General features: G+C 28.2%; 2 protein-coding genes across 2 annotated transcripts; one reads left to right on the forward strand and one right to left on the reverse strand.

The window, feature by feature from the left end:
- The first annotated feature begins 12,031 nt into the window (after positions 1-12,031).
- LOC101253339 (uncharacterized) lies at positions 12,032-14,862 on the forward strand. Its single transcript, XM_004249953.5, has 5 exons — positions 12,032-12,891; positions 13,347-13,468; positions 13,549-13,589; positions 13,685-13,783; positions 14,308-14,862. The coding sequence occupies exons 1-5, from the start codon at positions 12,318-12,320 to the stop codon at positions 14,486-14,488; spliced, it is 1,017 nt and encodes a 338-aa protein (XP_004250001.1). The 5' UTR covers positions 12,032-12,317; the 3' UTR covers positions 14,489-14,862.
- A 1,067-nt stretch (positions 14,863-15,929) lies between these two features.
- Positions 15,930-19,900, reverse strand: LOC101253644 (glucomannan 4-beta-mannosyltransferase 9). Its single transcript, XM_004249954.5, has 9 exons — positions 19,141-19,900; positions 18,863-18,961; positions 18,365-18,617; positions 18,030-18,140; positions 17,515-17,651; positions 16,942-17,055; positions 16,665-16,864; positions 16,388-16,582; positions 15,930-16,309 (listed from the first exon to the last, which is right to left on the reverse strand). Exons 1-9 carry the CDS (start codon positions 19,459-19,461, stop codon positions 16,150-16,152), a joined length of 1,590 nt encoding a protein of 529 aa, XP_004250002.1. The 5' UTR covers positions 19,462-19,900; the 3' UTR covers positions 15,930-16,149.
- Between the last annotated feature and the right edge of the window lie 2,789 nt (positions 19,901-22,689).

Here is a 22,689-nt window from a genome sequence, read left to right on the forward strand (position 1 = left end):
TTATATTGAAACGAAATTTACGTATCAAAATAATACAAAAGAAGGAAACTAAGTCACCCTTTTAAGAGGTACATACATCTAACAATATTATTTAAGATCTACAAATATAGTGAATTTATTATAAAGAATAGGAATTTAATTATATACAAGTTGGTACTACACAAAAGTTAGATATAAAAGAAAATTTGGGGCTACAAAGGACTTGGTCCCCCACCCCCACCCCACCCCCACCTTTCCTTTTCTTCCTCCCAATAAAAAGTTGTATATTAGAAAAATTCTTTAATTTATTGGCACTTAAAGCAAGAGATTTGGTCATGCCAAACTTTGAGATAATAAAGCTTTTATATTAGGCAGGCATCTTTATATTTATTATCTTTTCTTTTATGGTAGCTAGGTATCATATTCCATAAAATATTATTCATGAATTTGCTTTTTAAATGCTTTAAACAAGATAAATGTACAATCATGAGTATATAATGTATACACAAACATTATATCATACTGGTTAAAATTTGTTTAAAAAAAAAGAGTAAATAATAATAGCTTTAATTTTTTTCTATTCGCGGTCCGATAAATTTTATGAGATTCGATTAATTCTGATTCATAATGTCTATAATTCATTAAAAAAAGGAAACATTCTTTATCATTCTTAAGGCTTGATCAATCAGTATGATTTAGTTAAATAATACGTAAATCATATTTATTACACCACAAACTTCGATAATTTATTTAGTCATCATTGATCAGTCACAAGAATGCTCTTTTCGTAGATTCTCATCAATATATATAATTTAGATGTCAAAATCTACAACTATTTTGCTGCAATATTTAGTGCTAATAAATTTTTCTTTTTCGCAGCAATAAAAATTTTTATCATTAATTAAGTTAATGTTATTACATTTAAAATTGTTAAAGTCTTTAGTGATATGTATATAAATTATTTATTATAAATACACATTATATCATTACCGCTAAATATACTATAGCGATTATAATATTATTATGCAATATTCTTTATTTGTTGTAATGTGCAATAGTAATATTAATCATCTTTTGATGAAACTCACAATTAACAACACTAAAAAAATAAGGGTCTTCTTGTTGAAAGACCTTTTTTTATAGTTTAAATTGAGAAAAATAACCCTCAAGTTAATTTTATTTGATTAAGAGAACAAGCTTTACAATGTGCAAGGAGATTTAAATTCGTAATCTCAAAGTATGAAAAATACAAAATAATTTATATACATAAATAACATTATTTATTATTTTTTGCAAAAATTAGAAAAAAAAATTACTTCATTCCTAAAGTTCCTAAAGCTCTCAACTTTTCCCTCCCTCCAAATTCAAGCCCCAAATTCGATAAGTTGTAATACGTCTCTCTCGTTACTTTTTCATTCTAAGAATTTAATTTTACTTAACTAACCGTAAATAACTCAATTATTTATACCAATTATCAATCATCTTTACTAGGTTAATCGAGGATTATATAATATAGAAACTCGTAGTCTAAGACAAAGGTAAAAATATTTATTATCGTGCATCGAAATGGTACGTATAACGCGTTTGTTAAGAGCATATAATAATAGATATTTTTATGATATAAATGTTAGAAGTAAAGTTGAGTACAAGTCACATCAAAAGTAACCATAGTATAAAGGAAAATGACAAAACAATTATAAGTAGAGATAGAAACAACACTTACCAAAACCAAAAAAAAAAATTAATTAAGAGGAAAGAGACTCTACAATGAGAATCTTGGGATGATGAATTTTTTTTTATATAAAATTTTTTTATGGATTCTTGCATGTAATACAAACAATATAAATATTTTTTAAAAAAAATATTGTAGAAAAGTTTGAGGCACGTGAATTCATCGTCCGTACAATTTAATCACGTGTATATCTTTCAGAATTTCATAAGCTCTTTTTTTATTAATTAAAAAGAGAAAGGGAAATACAAATATTGAATTCTTAGCTTAAGGGCTAGTGTATAAAAATTATAATAACCAAATTATAATTTCATAAAAGCTCCTTAAAATTTATAAGGCTAATTTGACCCTTTTAAAATACAGTTCATCTTATGTCATTTAGACTATAACTCAAAAATAAATAAAATAAAATAAAATTTACATGAATCATGTATAAGGTAAAAAAAAAAAAAATTAATTTGGAGAATAATTGATGAAGTTAATACTTCGTATGAATCAAAGATTCTCGATATGAGATAATTTTTATTCATCACTCTATTTTCATACATTTATTGTTTATTAACATTTTTCGATAATTTATCACGTTGGTATGTAATCTTTTATTAATTCTCAAGAAAAATTTACCATAAAATTTATAGGAGGGTTATTCACATCCGTATAAATCATTCATATTCAAGTGTATTATGCAGCTCATACTTCATCTTTAAATGATATAATTGAATTAATAAGAATTTAAAATTTTAATAATTTATACACATTTTTTTTTATCGTATTACACGGTATATATCATAAATTCATAATCGAGAACAAAGTTAATTAATATATAGTGTTTACCAAATCAAACAAATGACTTACTAGCTATTATCCATATGAAATAGAATATTGATCGATATATAATATATGTTAGATTATTATCATTAATTGATATTACAAATTGGCACAAGTCCGCAAATTATTTTTGATAAATATATACTGTAAATTATCTATTAATGTCGTTTTTATGAATTTAACACACATCAAACAATTTATTTATATTGGACTAGTATATGAGGATTATATTTTAATTTCTCTGTCTGAAATTATTTATCATCATAATATCTTAAAATAGTTTTCTCAAATTATTTAATGATTAAAAAGCTTTAAGACAAATTAATTACTTTTCCCAAACTACAAACTTCTCAAGATAGCACACAAATATAGATATTAATGAAAAGAAATTATATATTAAAATAAAATAATGATGAAAATCTTTAAATTAATATTTTCTTTTAAATATATAAAATAAAAAGCACGACAAATAACTTGAATACAAAGCAAAAAAAAAAAAATCATAATTTTAAATCACCATTTTCTAAATTTCTTATTTTTTTTATTAGAAACCAATCGTGTACATGACATGTTATATACTAGTATTTGTCTATTTGAAGAAAAAAACATGATGTTGACAAGATATGTCATTTTCATACGTTAATATATAATATTATTATCATTTTTTATTTTGAAAATAAAAAATATTTTTTCAAAAATATATTTTTTTCATAGTCAAACGTGTTCTGAAAGAATATGTTTTAAATCTACAACTACTTTTTTCTTTTTTGATTGAGAAGTATCATAGATATACAATTTAATCTTAATCGTGAATTCAAATATGCAATCTTTAGGCAAATTTATATATTTTAAAACTACATACAAGTGTTGCCAAAATAAATACCGCTTTAACAATAAAAAATTTTTTGTTCCAAAACAAGTATGACCTTAAGAATTCAATTAGTATGTTTCCTTTACTATATACCCTTTATATTAATTTTTTTTTAAATCATGCATTCATGCTCAATTCTCAATAAAATATATAATAATATAAAAGCGATTCAGTGAACTATATTTTTAATTTTTTTAATAGTTGTCAAATAAACCGATACTTATTTTAGGATGGAGGGAATATAAATAGGTATTAGGCAATGATGTGATTTTATGTTGATTACATATCATGAAATATTTCAGAGGCAAACAACGACACAAAAGTTTCCCTAGTCATCCTTGGCGGTCAGGCAAGCTCTCCGTCGCGCTATCGATTTCCCTCATACACTAATGATAAAATCGAATTCAAAAGTTATTTCTCTTCGGACCAAAAAAACGTAATATTGCAGTCACAAATGGTTTTCACCCTGCGTCAAAATTTTTATGCTTTTTTGTTAAATAACATGAGCACTTGGGGAGACAATGAAATTTCAAATTCTTCAAAAATCATGATTTGAAAATTTCATCTCCTGATACAATATATTTTAAATATATATCACAATACTTAATAATTTACAATATAAAAATTTTATTTAAAAAAATTCGAAACTCGAAAAGTTTCAGATAAATCGAGAAAACTTCCATTCCATTTGTTTAAGGTATTTTAGTACAAATTCACCAAAAAGTCCAGATATTGACTGGCAGCCATGGCCCATTAGAGCCCCCCCCCCCCCCCCCCTCCCTTTCTCTCCCCATGTACTCTATGGACCTAATTTGCTGGCTGACTGTCGTTTGGACCAAGCAATGAGTAAAGGAAAAATGGACCACTAAATTAGGGCTCAATTTAATTATCAACATCTTGTGTGTACAAATAAACTAGTACAACTTTAATGGGTGGTACGTTTACCTCGATGATTTATAAAAATGATCTTGAAAAATGAGTAATTTTAAAAAAATTTACTTTCACTTGTCGTACGAGTAAAATTTTATGTTCAATATGCTTTAGGAAGTAAGTGAGGGTTAAAGATTTTATAATTGTCCATTTTTCAAGTTAATTGATTAATTTTCTGAATTGATATTCGGCTATGTAAATTATATTCATTTTATATTTAAGATATTTAACTTGTTCAGTATTCACGATCTTCAAATAAAATATTCTCCTCCACTTCTTCTTCTTCGTCTTCTTTGTTGTTGTACAAAATTCTTATATAGATATGAACCAATTACAAAATAATTTTCATCTAATCTTTCACTCCTCCCTCTATTATTGATGAAATACAATAATTATTGACAAGATGTATTAGACATTTAAATTTGTGATCCGATGCTATTAAGTGAAGTTGGTTTTAACTGGCAACTAAATACTTCAACTCGTTCCTATTGTATCTCGAGCTGACATTGAAGTGATACATATTTTCTTGAAAATGTCTAAATGATCATTTTTTTACAAATGTGTTCAACTAACACAATGATGATGAGACATTTGGATATTTTAAATATATTTTGCTCGACTTAAAATTTATAATATGATGAGACATTTGGATATTTTAAATATATTTTGCTCGACTTAAAATTTATAATTGTGTTTCGTTATACTTTTTGAAAAAAAGAAAAAAAAACACTTAATTTAAATTCGTAGAGATGAAGTTGAGAAATAGATTTGAAACACTTTATCAAATTTTAGAATTCAATTTTTAATTGAATTCGAAAAATTTCATACTCAAGCCCAATTGTAAGATAATGTAAAAATATGTTCTAAAACAACTAAATAATTTTCACGATCAAACGAGTCGTAGGTGAATTTCGCGACTACACTTCCAACAAGTAAACAAATGGTCCATTTTCTTAAGGACCGGAAGCACATTGATTGGTGTCTCTTAATGGGCTGTGATGAAAAGCCCAAAACTCTGATCTTGATTTAACTAAGGCCCAAAAGTGAGTTTCAAAAGCATTCGGATCATAATATAATACAAGTTATATGTTAAAAAATATAATAAGTAACATCACTCAATTCCTACATAATTTAAGTCGATAGAAGAAAATTTTCATTTTCGAAACTCATATTATATGTCGTAAAAAACATAATTTAATTCCTACGAAATTTATGTCAAACGAGATAAGAGTTCTAAACTTATGCCTAACAAAATTAGGTCATAAAAATAATTGACCCATTCAATTTCTAAATATGCTAACTTGATCCTTTTTTTTAATAGTGAAAGGGTTGAATATAATAAGTTTATTGCAAAAATAAGTATTTTTCTTTTTGAAAATAATAATAAAAATATGTCAGTGGCTTCGTGATTGTACCGTGTGTGTGTTTTTAATTATTATTATTATTTTTTAAGGGCCACAAGTTCCTTGTCAGCCAAATAAGATAATGTCCATATTTATATTATATATATACACAAATTCTTTATAAAAAAAAAAAAATTAAACACGTTTAAGTTAATATAATAATAATAATAATTAATTGTACAGTCACATGCATATTAGAGCCGCTGGTCAACACTATTAGGTTCATCGATATTTATAATTAAATTTTTAGATTTACATTGATCGATTGATTTTGTATTATTTATTTATAATAATTAGTTAAATGTTAGAAGATGAAAAGACAACTTTTCGTATAATTTTTTTATTTATTTAATATTGAAATAATAATTTTGTTGGATTACATCAAAATATATTAATTCAATAAGTACTTTTGCAAAGTATTTATAATAAATATTATTAATAAGAACAAATGAGAAATTAGGTGACATGATCATACACAACATGTTGGCTTAAATATATAAACAATAAAGACCAAAATCATTTTTTATTGTGGACTTTATTAGATTGTAATTGTGTAATGTAAAAATTCTACGTTATAAATATTAAAAATTTTGAACTTTTTACGATCTTTTTTCATGTTTCTTTCTCTTATTCATAATTTTTTATTTTCTAAAAGAATTGTTAATGGTCAGGATTTGGTTAGAAAATTTTTAAAATTAAAAAAAAATATTTTAACATAATCTTTTTTTTTTTTTTTTAGTTAAAAGGATAAAAATGTTCAAAAATATGAAATAACGTAGAAAAAGTATCATTTTGGCCAGAAAGTTAAAAAAATTACAATATTTTTCTTTTTTTAAAAAAAATAATTTATTTTTTTAATTAAAAGTATTAAAGTTAAATGTGCAAAAATATTTTTAAAAATAAAACAAAATAAAAAAGTGTCACTCTGATTAAATTCTATCTAAATTTTTTGGTCAAATAAATTTTTTCGAAATAAAATTTCCGATTCAAATTACGAAACCTTGGTAATAGAAAAACGTAACAGACTACAACAAAATACCACCAAACAACTATCGCTAATAGGATAATTAAATGTTATTTTTTCGAAAAGAACATTAGGGGTAGGTGGATAATCCAAGAAATGCAACGTAAGTTGTGAGGTTTTGTAAATACACTCCCATTTTAAAAAAATATTTATTATAATTTTTCTTTTTAAGATCTAACAATATGAATATTGATTAATATTTAAGATATATTATTCTATCGTATTAAAATATTTACAAACCTTTTGCTTATTAAGTTTGAAACATATTTTTAATATAAATATATGATTTAAATAAAAAGAGAAAATTGTATATAATAACAAACTATTAGTTCAAATTAAATACTATAAACATAGTTTGATGTAATTGCACCCATAGCAAACTATGCTATTTCCGCCTATCTCCCTGGTGGAATCTCGCTCGTCACTTTGGCAGTCTCGCTCGCCTCTCTCGCTTTTATATAAACACAAATGTATAAAATGCATTTGTGTTTGTAATAAAGCAAAGACAAATTACATATATTTTCATACCCTTGTCTTCCCTATCTCAAATTTCGCTATCCACTCTCAGTCGCCTCTCTCACTTTATACAAAACAAATTTATGCATTGTGTTTGTGTTTGTATAAAGCAAGAGAATATTGTATATACAAATACAAATGTATATATTTTCACCTAATACACTTATAATTATGTAAATATGATTTTCCTCTGCTTAGTTTTCTTTTGTCTTTCTTTCTTTCTCGCTTGATACATAACAAATTATACAATTGATACTTTCATTTGTATATGTGAAATATATATATTTATTTTCAATGTATAAATATACTTTTTCTGTTTGCTATATATGTGAAAGTTTCTCTTAAATATAAGCTATTGAATAAATAGTTTATTCAGAGAACATTTCTCTTTTAAATAAATTAAAGTCAAATGCATTGCGAATATGAACCGTATTTTGCTTGACAAAACTTTTAAGAAGTCAAATTTATTTTTTCTGTTATAATGATGTTTATTTTTTTTAAATAAAATTGAGGTATTTAATCAATTTTTTTTTTTGAGAAAAATATATATTTCTATGTGCTAACCTAAAAACAATTTTTAGGTTTTCATTAAAAGTGTTTTTGAAATCTTGATGAAACACAATTATACACATTAGTTTTCTAATATCAACAAAAAAGAAAAAACTCTTTTAAAAAATAATTAGCCAAATACAAATAACAAATTTCGATAATAAGAAAATTTTAAAGTTTGACTCCCTTCGTCTCAATTTGTGTATTATGATTTCTAAAAATAGTTATATTTAATTATTGTTATTTTTAAAGTTCAAGACAAATTAGTTATTTTCCTTTTTTATTCTTAATTGTAATTGTTCTTAAATTTTACAAATTTCTTAATCTAATATTCAATAAAGTGGAATTATATAGTTAAAATATAAACAAAAATTTTAAATTAATTTAAAATCCTTTTAGTTAGTAATTTTTGAGTAACTTATAAAATAATTTAACAACTAATTTAAGACAGAAAAAAATATTAATAAGAGAAAAAAGTAGCATTTAGCAACCTCATAGTGAAGGTATTGAATCTTGCCAAGTAATATTTGGAACAATATCTTTGTCAACATCAATTTTTATTTTTATTTCCTATTCAACATTCCATATTTAATATTAAAACATAAAATTATTTAAATTTATGATATATATGTAGAGTCTATTAAAGAAAATTATCTTCTATAAAAAAATAATATATATTTCTCACTTAAAATCAAAATCATTGATTAGGGGGAAATAATCTCATTTCATGCTCCCACATCTTTGATAACACCAACTTTTTAGTTTTATTTTTATGTTTTATTTGATTTTCTATATTTGTATTAAAATATAATTAATTTAAAATTTTACATAATTTTTTTATTTAATAAATAATCACGTAAAATAGATTATATTTTAATCATTTGCATCAAGTTCAAATTTTCTTTTAGAATAGCTGGTCGATCAATTCTAATTAAGTTTTTACTCTAAAAAAATAAAAACATCATACAACAATCCATTACTACCCATAAGTCCCTAGCTATCTTCAATTTTCCAAATTTACTAATTGGTGGTAAATTTTTTTTAGCCATAAGAAAGCGTATTTTATTGATTTTTATATATTCATAAGTCAAAATTAAAATTTTTAATTAAAAAAATAAATTCATTTATTGTTTCGTTTTTTTTTTTTTGATCCTTGTCAACGTCAATCATTTTCCCTTTGTATGATTTGGACCTACATTTTTTTTTTTAATAACTTGAATTGCTACCGATATTTGTTAAGCAAATTTAGCTGTTATTAATTGTCCACGCTCAAACTTTCTACACCATTGAATAATCTCTTTTTTTTGTATTTTATTTAGTATATTCACTTATAGAAAGTCAGACTTATTAATTATTATTATTATTATTATTATTGATTATTTACGATGTTAGTAAATGAAAAGACTCAAAATTATTATTGTACTACTCAAAATAATTTTATTTTATTTATTGTTTTACTTTAAAAGAAGTTATATTCTTATTATCAGTAAATCGTTCCATTCTGTTCCAGTCGTAAATTTAGGTCCAAGATGAATTAACATGTCCAATTGAGAAAAAAAATATATATTAAAATTTACCTTGCAATTTTTACTATAATTTAAATTTGATAAAAAATTAGAGTAAAAAATGAGGATTTACTTTAGATAAAAAGTATAATGAATATCAAAATTACTTTGAGTTTTTAAATTTAATTTATGGTACGTTTTAAAATTAGAATGACGTTATCAATATGTGATACCTTATTCGATTGAGCTCGTCATTAAAACATAATAGAAAGAGAATGATGAAGGCTGACAAGGCCATATCACTCGATTATTGAAATAAGATAACTAGATCGATGAGATTGCAACATTATAAATTATATAATCAAAAGACAAACAAGATCAACTTGACTGATCAAGATTTACTTACAAAAAAGTGTAACTGAAATCATATATATAATAAGTCGATAAGCTGATTATAAATAAAAGTTAAGAAGACTCAACAAAATATTTCCACATGTTTCTACGAATACTATAAATCAAATAATTGGCAATAAAAAGGTGTATAATTATTTTTGTTACACAAAATGAATATTTTCAAATAAAAAGTAAGTACATAACAAATTTTAACCACTTTTTCTTAATAAAAAATATATATTCAAAGTCTTACGTCAAGTGTCACGTTGTTCAATTTATTTTAAAACTTCTGGAGGATTCTTGATCTTTGCCTAAGGATCAATTATTGACTTCTAATTTTTTAAAAACTAAAAACGTTTTTTATTTTCTGTGGCATGAAAGGCCAAGATAGAAGAAAAAATAATTGAAAAAATTGATCTTACATATTTAATTTATATATACATACATACAACATAATTTTAATAATTGGAGTAATGTTTAAATCATTCAAATTAAAATCTATTTAAAAAGGTGAATTAGAACTATACATATAGAAATGAACGTTAAATTTTTCTATTTAATCTGTTTTTTCTTTTGATCTTTTATTTTTACTAATATATATAAAATACGATATTAAAATAATTAATTTGACTTGATATTTAAATCTTAGTGTCCATCCCGTATTAAATGACATTTGGTATATTATCATGAAAATTAAGAAACAAATAATGACAAATTCAAAAGTACTGCATCTTCCATCTCAAATTGGCAAATATTTGACCATTCCCTTTTAACACTTTTTACAATACTTGAAGATTTTTAATTTTTTAAAATTATTCAAATTTTAAAATTTTGGAGTTTCTTATCAAATTCATTCTCCATTATCACTTAATATTTTTACCAAGTAAAACCTATTTAATATATGATTCATGTTTAATTTTTATTTGCATCGAAAATCTTATTTAATTTGAATAGTGCATGATAGACTTATTCAGGAATGATATTTTTAATATAATTTTTTCATATTTAGGTTCAGATTCGAAATATCTGAACAAGAATTAAACAGTCACTATTATATCATAATCCTTATTGATCTAAAATTTAAACAATTTCTTAATTTATATTCATTCTTTACATATAAAATCATGTTCATTTCAATTTTATCGAATATCTCAAAGGACTATAGTGAAATATTATATAAAAATAATGGAGAATAACTTATATTTTGTTCTACATCTATTTGCATCGATGACCCTTTAGGCCACACAAAAAGATATAAAAAGATATAGTGATTGAGTTATTCTATTGATTCCAAAAGAACTAATAAAATGTGTCACTAAACGTTAAAAAAATAATGACATTTTTATTTTTTAATTAAAAAAGTGAGTTAAGTGTTATTTTCTTGAACTATTTTATGTTTTAAATAATAATAAACAATATATCGTAACAAAAAATAGTTTCAAGCAACGTGTAATTAAATTATTGGAAGCTGCATGAAATTTCCCTATGAGAATATTCGTTAAGCACCTCTTAGAGCCCAACTACTTTTCCTTATATGACTAACTTACCCTTTACGATTTGTTTTGATTGTTGTTATTATGTATCATATTATATTGCATTATAGTATTGTATCGTATATATTTTAAATAATATAATATTTAGATAAATTATATTATTTTCTGTTGTTAGTACAATGAAAAGGTAGGATAAGTAATTTTTTTGTTAAATAATAAGTAAAGATAAAATGAGAAAAAAATATTAAAGTGACGACACTATGACATTAAATTGATTGTTATAATAAATTTTTTTATCACTATCTAATAATGAATTTACACCATATGATATATTTCACCAACAATATAACGAGTAACAACTATCCAAATAACGTGTTAATCAATGGTTGGATAAATATATTGAAGAAAATAATAGATTAATAATATATAGTACTATATTAGTTTTAGACTTTGTTTAATACTATTTTTGTAGCAAATTTCAATATCACCCTTCAAATCCTTCGAATATCCTAAAGAATGTGCATTATTTTTAATTTATCAAATCAAATAACAAATATAAACTAATCTAAACATTACTAAACAACAAATTAAAATTAATTTCAACATTACTAGCTTCGCATCACTCTTTATTTCAATTGATGTATCGTAATTAAAATTTTAAACTTTTAAATTTTATTAATAAATCGAATCCAAATATTAAAATTTTATTTTTTTCATAAAATTATCATAATTAACAATTTATAATGTTCAAAAAATAAAAAATAAATTTAATTAATTTTTATAAACTCTATGGAACTATTAATTTAGAATCGTGCACGGCGAAATAGAACAATGTGAAATCATAAATAGGTGAGCACATACCTCATGGTTAAATAGGTCCCACCCAAAAACTTTCTCTCACTAAAAATCCCTCATTTCTCTCACTAAAAAAAGTTGGTTTAGTTTTCGCCGTCACCACTGAACAAAATGCATTTTCATCATCATCTTCATCTTCATCATCCATAATATAACTGCAAAAAAGCTATGAGAAATGCGCAATTTAGCTCATACTAATTTCTTGTTCAATACGAAAATCTGAAGAAAAAAAAGTTCCGGTGATGCTCGGAGTATTGTGTGCACGTCCTAAGCCTTGGCTATTCGCATCACTCTGCTTATCACACGCCCACGGCTCAACGCCTTCGGGTTATAGCAGACTTATTCCGACGAATACTGCTAACAAATCATCGTTATTGTTAATATCTGGAGGTGGAGGTGGTGGAGGAGGTGGAATAGGAGTAGATCAGAGGCGGAATCATTCGAGTCATTGCCGTATTGCATCATCTGTAAATCGAGTTGGTGGTGCAGCGTCGATATGGCATGCGATACTTCCTGCTGGGAGGAGGAATAAGAAGGATATAAATCGGAGGAATAATACGGTGTTTAAACATCATTATGAGCTTGCTAAGAAAGGTGAAGGTTCGTGGAATGTCAATTGGGATTCTAGGCCGGCGAGATGGTTACATAATCCTGATTCTGCTTGGTTGTTGTTTGGAGTTTGTTCATGTTTAGCTGCGCCATCTCTTGATCTATTACCAGATGCTAATTCTGATGTAGCTGTACCGATTGATAAACAGTCTGCTGTAAATTCTTCAGATGAGGATGATCAAAACTCTGCCAACTATAGAGTCACTGGTATATCTATTATACTGTTTTAATTGTTGAAGTTATTTTGTACTCATTATTCTCTGTGCAAAGTCTATTGAAAACAGTCTATCTACCTTCCTCCCGAGGTAGAAGTAGGGGTAAGGTCTGTGTACAGTTTAGCCTCCTTTGACAATACTAGTGGAATTACACTGGATATTGTTGTTGTTGTTGTTGTAGTCCTGTGAAAAAATGGATACAAGTGAAGTAGAATTGAGGAACTAATTTGGAATAATGAAATTCGGGATTTGATTGATTGAAGAGTGGATTATATAAATTGAATTGAGGAACTAGTTTGGTATAACATGATTTGGTATTTGATTGATAGAGGAGTGGGTTATTAGAATTGAATTGAAGAACAAATTTGGGATTTGGTTAAGTTTTTCTAGGCGATTAAGATTGCAAGTTGCTTGATGAATTGACAAATTGAATGGTGAATGTAACAGGGGTTCCAGCGGATGGGAGATGTCTATTTAGAGCGATAGCACATATGGCTTGTTTGAGAAATGGGGAGGAAGCTCCGGATGAAAATCGACAGAGAGAACTTGCTGATGAATTAAGAGCTCAGGTACCTTCATTTTCTTGCAGTTCGCTGTGTGTATTAAAAATATGGATATCGGAAATTATTTTATTTTTTCATGTGCACAGGTGGTTGACGAGCTGTTAAAGAGGCGAAAAGAAGCTGAATGGTATATGTTGTTTACTTCTATAGTACTCGGTTCCTCTCGATATTCAGTTGTTATATGTTTATGAATATGAATATGTGTTGTTTTATGTTACATAGGTTTATTGAAGGGGATTTTGATGCGTACGTAGAAAGAATTGAAAAGCCATATGTGTGGGGAGGAGAACCAGAGCTACTAATGGCTTCTCATGTTCTCAAGTGAGTGATGTTTCTGTTTCATGATTGATCATTTTGTCACTTTGCACTTATGAATCCAACTGCAACTATAAATGTTTGTTGAGGCGTTGATGTTTTGAACTTCACGATGAGAAACAGTAATGCTGAAATGAGAAAAAGATGAAGAAAAGAAATAAACTTTTGTTTGAGAAGAGAGAGTTTAAAGAACATTTTAGTGTGATTCTCAGCTAAGTTAGTAATACAACATAGCATGAAGTGGCATAGTTTATGCACTTGACAAGATCGTTTCTGTTGTATGCTGATGAAAGAATTGGTCCTTCATATGTGTTTAGGAATTATTAGTTATATATCCATCGACATTCACTTTCACTTTGTCACTTTCAAGTCAAATTAAGTAGGAGAACTGCTTTTCCAAGAATTACTAGGATAACATATGGAACTACTTTGTCAATGTACTATGTGATCTCTGGATGATGCTTGGTTAAGGCTTCAATTCTAGAATCTATTGTCCAATTTTGTTAATATTTCCTAATTTTTGGTTGCAGGTCTGCGATTTCTGTCTATATGGTAGATAGAAGCTCTGGAAGTTTAATAAACATATCAAATTATGGAGAAGAATATAGGAAGGAGGGAGAGAGTCCGATTAACGTATTGTTTCATGGTTATGGTCACTATGACATTTTGGAGACAATTCCAGAGAAGATTCACCAAAAGTTAGAAGAATAAATGTAGGGTATGATGCCCTTAGAGACGTAGTCTTGGTTTTAAATTTTCATAAAAGGTAGTTCGCAACGACGATCAAATTGATAAGAAGTTCAGCTATCCAGTTAACAAAACATCTTCTTTCAGGTCCAGTCAATTTGTTGAGATGATCTTTTCTCTAAAATAGTGAGCTTGTTTCAATTTTGTAGATTCTCTGTTGCCTTGTTCAGGAAATTAGTCGAAGCAAATAGCATGATTCCTCCGTATTTGTTTATTACCAGATAATTCTGGATGTAGTTTTGTTCAGATGTTTCCAGGTTTGTTTTTTGGTGTCTGAATAGGTCCAGTCTGAATATTGATTTATTAATAATGTGCAGCAACGGAAATTTGACACTGAACCCTCTAAATGTTGTTACTGAATGTGTGGTTGTCAAGTTATTCACTGGAATGGATTGCAGATATGTTTGTGCAGTCTGTATCTGCTTACATTAGATTTGGGACTTCGTTCCGGGGGGAAGCTGTTGTCTAGTTAAACTTCTCTGTTGAACGAACTTCTCCCGGATAGTTCCCTTGTGTTTAGTCTATAGCCTCTGTGAGCTTCCAATATCCAGTAGCAGATTTAGGTGGACGCGAGGTGGTCAACTGAATCCCCTTTATCAGTAGATAATACTGTCTAGGGAAAAATGTCTTCTTTTTGCTTATATATAAACTGTTTGAATTTCTTTGACATAAGAGAGGATTCTTGTGTACTGATAGAGGTTGTTCTAGTTTACAATTTCAAATCTTACTACTCGTGATGTTTTACATTTTTCGAGTTTCCTTGTTAGAATTCCTGGCTTCATCACTGCCTGTACGTGACTTCTCGAAATCTCAGTTAAGCTTGTGTTTCTGGATTGGCATGAGTGCCATCTGTTATCTCTTTCGCATTTGCGTCCAGCAGTTTCTCATGACTTCCATGAATTGAATCATTTAGAGGCCTTTGATTTTCTTCAATAGATTAATCCAAATCCTCCTAAGATGCAGTTTATGTTGTTGAAATATGTTTTTCTGCATTTTACTGATAAAAATGTCTGGAGAAATTGGATAGGTCCCAAAAACATGATGTTTGAAATATGCATTCATCATATTTGAAATTGCAGACGTTTTAATTCTACTGCTAGAGGTTTTACGCTTGAGCCCTATGACAAAGTACTTTACTTTCTAATGTTGGACTCTCGTATGAGTCCGGATCTAGTCGGGGTTACTAGACACCGGGTACCGGGTGGGAAACCAAAAATAATATCTTTGCTTAGGTGGCTGCATGAATGTTGATTTCGTGAATACGTTTATCGTAGGACCTTGGATTTCTTTTTACCAAACAAATGTACGAATGAATAGACAGACAATAAACTCTTTATAAGCGAATTCAGGCTTTGAAGCTTATGGGTTTTGGCTCTAACTTCAAGCTAATATATACAATAAAAAGTGCGTTCACAATTCTATATTTTTATGAATATTCAGTGAATTTTTTACTACAAATATATAGTCGACTGTGGTTTGTCTATGAAATTAATCAATTATAGAATTCTCTTATGCCTTGCTCATTCACAAATAATGAAAAAGAACCAAAAAAACAAAAAACAAATACAAGTAAAGCATGATCTTAGTTGCTTATACACATTGTGGTATAAAAGAATATCAAGCTACTATTCATGAACAAAAACACCAACATAACCAAAACCAACAACGAAAAACGCCATAGCTTGGAGTAAGAGGTATACATAGAACTTGTTCCTTCCAAACGAGTAGTCGTACCACCCACAAAACAGCAGGTACAACCCAACGAAAAGCTCAAGAACATGTACCCTGGCCATATTAAACAGTAAAACAATTTAGTTCTACCAAAACTATGTTTCACTCATAAAGATTTGGAGAAGCTTTTACCTCTCTCCAACTCGAAACTGAAGTCTCTTCAGTGCTTTTGAGCCCTTTTTGGTCTTAAGAGCATCTCCGAGTTTCTCTGTTACTATCCATTCATTCACTCTCTCCGATTCAAAAAGACCAATGAGCATTGCCTTTGTCCGATGAAGGGACATTACATTCTCAAACAGGATCCAATATACCACCAGTTGCATTGATCTGAATAAACTCACACACATAAATAACGAAAAATTCATGTTAATACATGTTAAAATTATCTTTTCTTTTTTCTTTGCTCTACCTTGCGGAGCCAAGTATATTGAGAACAGTGATAGCTGTAGGAATGTATATAGTTCCCCATCGAGGTACTTGAACTTCAGGGATGAAAATCGTTGCAGGAATAACAACACAATATAAGATGAATGTCACGACGTGTGCTATGATCTTTCGTACAAAGAAGAAGCTGTAAATCAGGTAAAATTTCTTCCATACAGAAACTTTCTGCAATGACAAAAACAACTTGTTTTCAATTTTTTCCCCATTTTTGTCATGTTTTAAGTGAATTTCATATAGCATACCTTGTTAGTTGCAATTTCCATTGCCATTTTTCTGAAAAGATTAGCAGGTCCACAAGACCATCTGTGTTGCTGATTGCGATAGGCCCTAAACGTGCTTGGCAATTCACTTTTCACCTAACACGGTAAAAAAAGTAGAGATAAGACGATCTGTGTACACACTACCCTCCTCAGATCCCACTTGTGGAGTTACACTGGATATGTTGTTGTATAGTACTAATGTTTGTCAGATTCTCCTAAAATGTTGTTGCAAATATGCACTACTTTTGGATGATCAAACAGGTAGTCATAGTCATTTTTGAAGAGCTCGAGCAATATATGTAGAATAGTAAAACCATCATTTCATTTCCATTATCATGAAAAATATTCTTCCTATTGATGTGAGACAAAAGAACATCCCCTGACTTTTGTTAGTCTATCCTTCAACTTCAAGTTTAAATTCCAATCATTTTGTCTTTCCAAATACTGTAGTTTTCACAATAAGTTAAACTGTGTTGATACTTGTATTGTGTTTTCTTTGCAAACGTCAGTTTATATAACTTAAATCCTTAAATCGGTATACGTGTGATTGTGTACCTTAAGGTCATCAACATAGACGAATTTCCAGCCATTTAAACCGGCTCGTACTGCTAGATCCATGTCTTCCACAGTTGTTCTGTCTTTCCATCCCCCTGCCTCAATAAGAGCTGACATTCTCCAAACTCCAGCAGTGCCTGCAGCAATTCTATAGTTATGTGGGAACTTCGTATTGCATTAGAGTTGAAAGTAAAAAAGACAGTCTGGTGTACGAAGCATCCCGTGTTCACACATGATCTAGGGAAAAGTTGTACCTTTGGACGGTGTGATATAGGCAGTCTATCCTGACGCAAGAAGTATGAAAAGAAAATACAGTAATGAAGAAACAAGACGTACGTGAAGCAAAGGAAATTAAACAAGAGGTAATAAAATCGAAGACTAAGATAGTAGTAGGAAGAACTAGACAACGCTCAAACCTACTTATCTTCGCCTTTCATACCTTCCTATCTAGGGTTATGTCCTCGGTAACAACAATACTAATATCGTAAAATTATTTTCGGGTGTGAATAGCCTACCATTGAAGCCAAAAAATGCATGAGCTGTAGATCCAACTTCTTGCTCCACTGTGAAATGGTAACCAAATGACATTTCTTGCATTTTTGTCATCAAACACTCCTCAGCATTCACTGCAAAAACCAAATAAGCACCTCGGTATAATTTTTCGACAATTGAATCCCCTTCATTGTACATAGCTCCACCCCTGAACTCGATGCACAAAGCTCGAGCTTGAGGTAGGTTCGTACACTAGACCGCATTAGGTTTATTGTACGTAACCTTACCTTGCATTTCTGCAAGAGGCTATTTCCAACAAGTGGCTCCCCTTCATTTTTCATAAATTAAAGACATTTACCAAATTCCCAACGAGCTTGAACGAGTCCGATTTCAGGGTTGTGCACCAGAAACGGGATGCTACGCTCCAAGAAATCGGGCTCGGGTTGAAAATCAGCATCAAAGATGGCTACATGACTACAAAGCTTCACATAACTATGCTTCATTCCTTCTCTAAGAGCCCCAGCTTTGTACCCTTTCCTGTTATCTCTTATCTCATACTTAATGTTAACTCCTTTGCTTGCCCATCTCCTGCACTCTTGCTCCACCAACGCCTGTCGTTTTTTTTACTATCAGCGTATTTTAACATGTTATAACAAGTTACTAATATCACTCATTATGAACGGTTACATAACCTCTTTGTAGTAGCCGTATAATGTAGTCATAGAGAATATATAATGTATGTAACATATAACATAGAAATTGGTTCCAAAGAAAAGTTAGTTTTTACAGTGAAATGTTGTTATAGAGAAGTCTGTAAGATTGTAGTCGCGAATAAAGAACATATTTAGTATTGGACCTTAATTGTAGGGTCAGTAGAATCATCAAGAACTTGGATGAAAATTCTATTGGCTGGCCATGAAAGGTTACAAGCTGCTCCAATGGACAATTGATACACCTACCAAAGTAACAATTCACCAAACACCATATAAGAATTTAACAATGTTAATAATATAGACGAATTAACCTAAATAGACGTCTATCCAACCACTTAAACAAAAAAAATTTAGTCCGAAAATGTATAACATGTGTATATTTTATGTATATCGACTATAAAAAGTAAACAGTTACGAGTACCTCTTTTTCATTGCACATTGGTATTTGCACTAAAACCATAGGATATGAATAATTTCCTAATTCCAAATCGCCTTTAAGTGGCTCCCACTTGTACTTCTTCTCTGGTTTTCTTCTAAACAACTTTACAAATGCTATGACAATTCCCATGTAAAGTCTCTCAACAAATAACATAAATGATAAGGCCAAACAAACATATAAAATTAATCTTAGAAATTGTACAACCAAAGGAGTTCTAGTTTGTTGCCAAATGAATCCAACATGGTTAGTAATGCCACTATGAGCATTCAACAAAGCTTGAGACGAAGAGAAGATCGCGTCCATAAGGAAGGCGATTAGAATTGTCGCGTTGAAGATAATAACTAAGATATGAGAGTTTCGAGTATCAAGAATGAAAACTTATGAGGTTTTATAAATGTGTGAGAGTGAATGTGTGTAGGAATATAAATATGTTGCTTTAAGACAAGAAGAGCAATGATATATGCAATATGTGCTTTAAGACAAGAAGAGCAATGATATATACAATATGTGCTTTAAGTTTTAGTGGGAAGAAAGCCTTTGATTTTTGCTTATTTGCCAAGCAAAAACTTGACTAAGAAGAAACAAAGTAAAGAGCCTTTGGATGAAGGCTTTGAGATAAAACTAACCCCACATAATGATTCATTCATCTAAATTGAAAACTTGAACTTTATATACACACAAAATATATATACTTTAAATTGGTTGTGTTGATACTAGGAAGTTTCTCTAAACAATCATTTTCAATTTGATGGATCAAGACTCAAAGCCTCATGTATAGTAGACCAAAAAGAAAGTGGAGAGGGTGGGGGTGGGGGTGGGGGGTTTCTTTATTAATTACTCTATCGTTTCAATTTATGTCGCATAGTTTGACTGTATATAAATACTTTTGGAATCAAACGAGAATCTATTTAAGTTTTACGAGATTCAAATATTAAGTTATTTGTACCGAATTCTTTGTATTTTTAGAACTATGAGCTACCTAGATGGAGAATCTAAGTATACTTCAATTGTTTGATTATCTGAACTTTTACCTTATTTTTGAGAGTTCAATTGCTCGCTTTGGTATCCCTCCTCCATTTCACCTTCCATTCCCCCTAATTTTTTGGAATAAAAATTATACTACTTAGAGGATGGAGCCAGTGGCGGAGCCAGAAATTTCTTAAAGGGTGTTCAGAAATAAAACTTGTTATGTTAAGGGTATTCAAAATAAATTATTTAATCATTTCGTAAATCATTTTACTTGTATATATGTTAATTTTTTTCCGACGAAGGGTGAAGTCAAGTAGGGCGGGTTTGGATGTGATTCATCCGGACCCCTTCGATGTAAAATAACATTATTTATAGGAGATTAAGTTATTTGTGTACATATATATAACAAATTTTGAATTCTTTTAACTTTTTTATGTATTTAATTTTTATATTTTGAATTTTCTTAACCAACATCATATTTCCGAAACTGAAAATTATAGCCTAATAACAATATAAATTTTTTATATATCACAAAAAGTTAATTCAATCACGTATAGCCAAAGCAAGTCAAAATTAGCTTCTACAGTCATATTCCAGTGGAATTTTCAGTGTGCAAACTTATTTTATTTATTTGTTTAATTTTTAATGTTTTTTTAATATAAATTCTTGTGGTTGTGAGCCAAAAATTATATTATAAGTTTCTCAGAAAAATTAATTCTGATTTTGCTTTCTTTTAACTCTATAGAAGGTACCTTTCAAACATTTAATTGGTCACATTCTATCTTAATGTAACTTTCGTTTGTTTACGTCTAATGAAAATCTTAATTCTAGTAATTTAAATTTCGATCATTAAAGTCATTTAATTTTTAGCTTTGAATATTACTTGTTCATCTTAACTATTGAATGTGTTTGTTTTATATGTTAAAAGCACTTAATAAATTTTAATGATTAAGATATGATCATGAAAATTTTTGTTAAAAAAATAAATTGCATCTAGTTATAACTCTTCACACTAGAATGAACTATTAGTGTTTGCCGTTAGCCATTATTATCAACAATCACCAAACGTCTTGGGCCATATTATAGCTATCACCGTTGTCAATCACCAAATTAGCCTTTTTTGCCATTATAGTTATTATTTACGGTCAGCATTACGAATCACCCACATCACTATAACCATCAATCACTATCGACAATCTCCACCATTAATCGTCACTATATAGTACTGATCAAGTCATCATTCACTTTCATTATTAACTATCACAGCGTAAATATAACTCACAATCATCAACTATCACCATCAATCGTTACTGTCAGCTATCATTACCCTTAGCTGTTAATTTGTTATTCACAACGCAACAAATAATCAATACAATTCTCGATCAACACCTATAATCACTACCTCTAACCATCACCAATACCATAAAAAATTTCAAAAGTATTTCATTTTGATATAATATTTATTAATCAAAATTTTGTTAGCTGTCACTGAGTTATGAGTAACTTATTTTAAAATAATTACTTTTTTTTTTTAAAAAAAAAAGCAAAGTCAAAAACTAGAGAAAAATCACGTTGTTTAGCTTTTAATATAATTTAAAGAATTTATCAATCTTTGAATCAGAAGACTATTAATAACTTAAGTAAAAAATATTATACCCTTTTCAAAAACAAGAGGTTGTTAAATTAAATATACATCTTAATTGGGATTAGTAAGCGCAATATAATTAGAATTAATAATTCACCCACTTGCTAATTTTTGTCTTTATACTAATATTATTATGCTTTAGTATCTACACGGCTTTTAAAAAATTATTAATAAAAATGAGTAATTTGTCTAATTTATTCCTTATATATTCTTTAATTTTTGTTTATTACCTGTCTCCCATATCTTAAATAACAAGTATTTAAAAATGAAGAGAACATATGGAAACTATAAACAATTCGCTAATATTTTGACCTTTTATTGAAATATCACCTGTTACATCAATTGAGTCATTTTTATAGGTTTCTCATTTTCTTAAATATCGTATATATTTCTTTTTATGTTAAAGATATGACAAACTAATTTAAAACTAAAACGATAACTAAAATTAATAATAAAAACGAGTAACGACTTTATATTAAAATTAAAAATTAATGTACAACTTATAAGAAGTCTTGGTCTTTTCATTTCACGAGATTCTTGTTAATAATGTTCACGAGGTCTCCCTCTTCTATAATTTTAATACAAGAAATATCTAACCAAAATTATCGACATGAAAAATGAGAATTATTACATCGTAACCTAATTTAAGAAATCATTAACATTAAAGGACTAAAATATCAAATTCATAACACCATTCTCTCGGTAGGTTGAGCCTCCTTCGATGGATCGATCTAACCATAATGCTTATAGATAGCTTATCGAGAATAGTATTTTATCATACAATTATTTTACTTGAAAAGTTGGTCAGAGATAGCAAAAGATGATGATATTTAATTAATACATAGGAAAAAATATGAAGAACGTAAAGAATTTAAATGATAAAACTCAAAAAATTTTAAAAATAGAAATATACATCT

Source organism: Solanum lycopersicum, chromosome 11, assembly GCF_036512215.1.
Source record: "Solanum lycopersicum chromosome 11, SLM_r2.1".
Classification (NCBI taxonomy): domain Eukaryota; kingdom Viridiplantae; phylum Streptophyta; class Magnoliopsida; order Solanales; family Solanaceae; genus Solanum; species Solanum lycopersicum.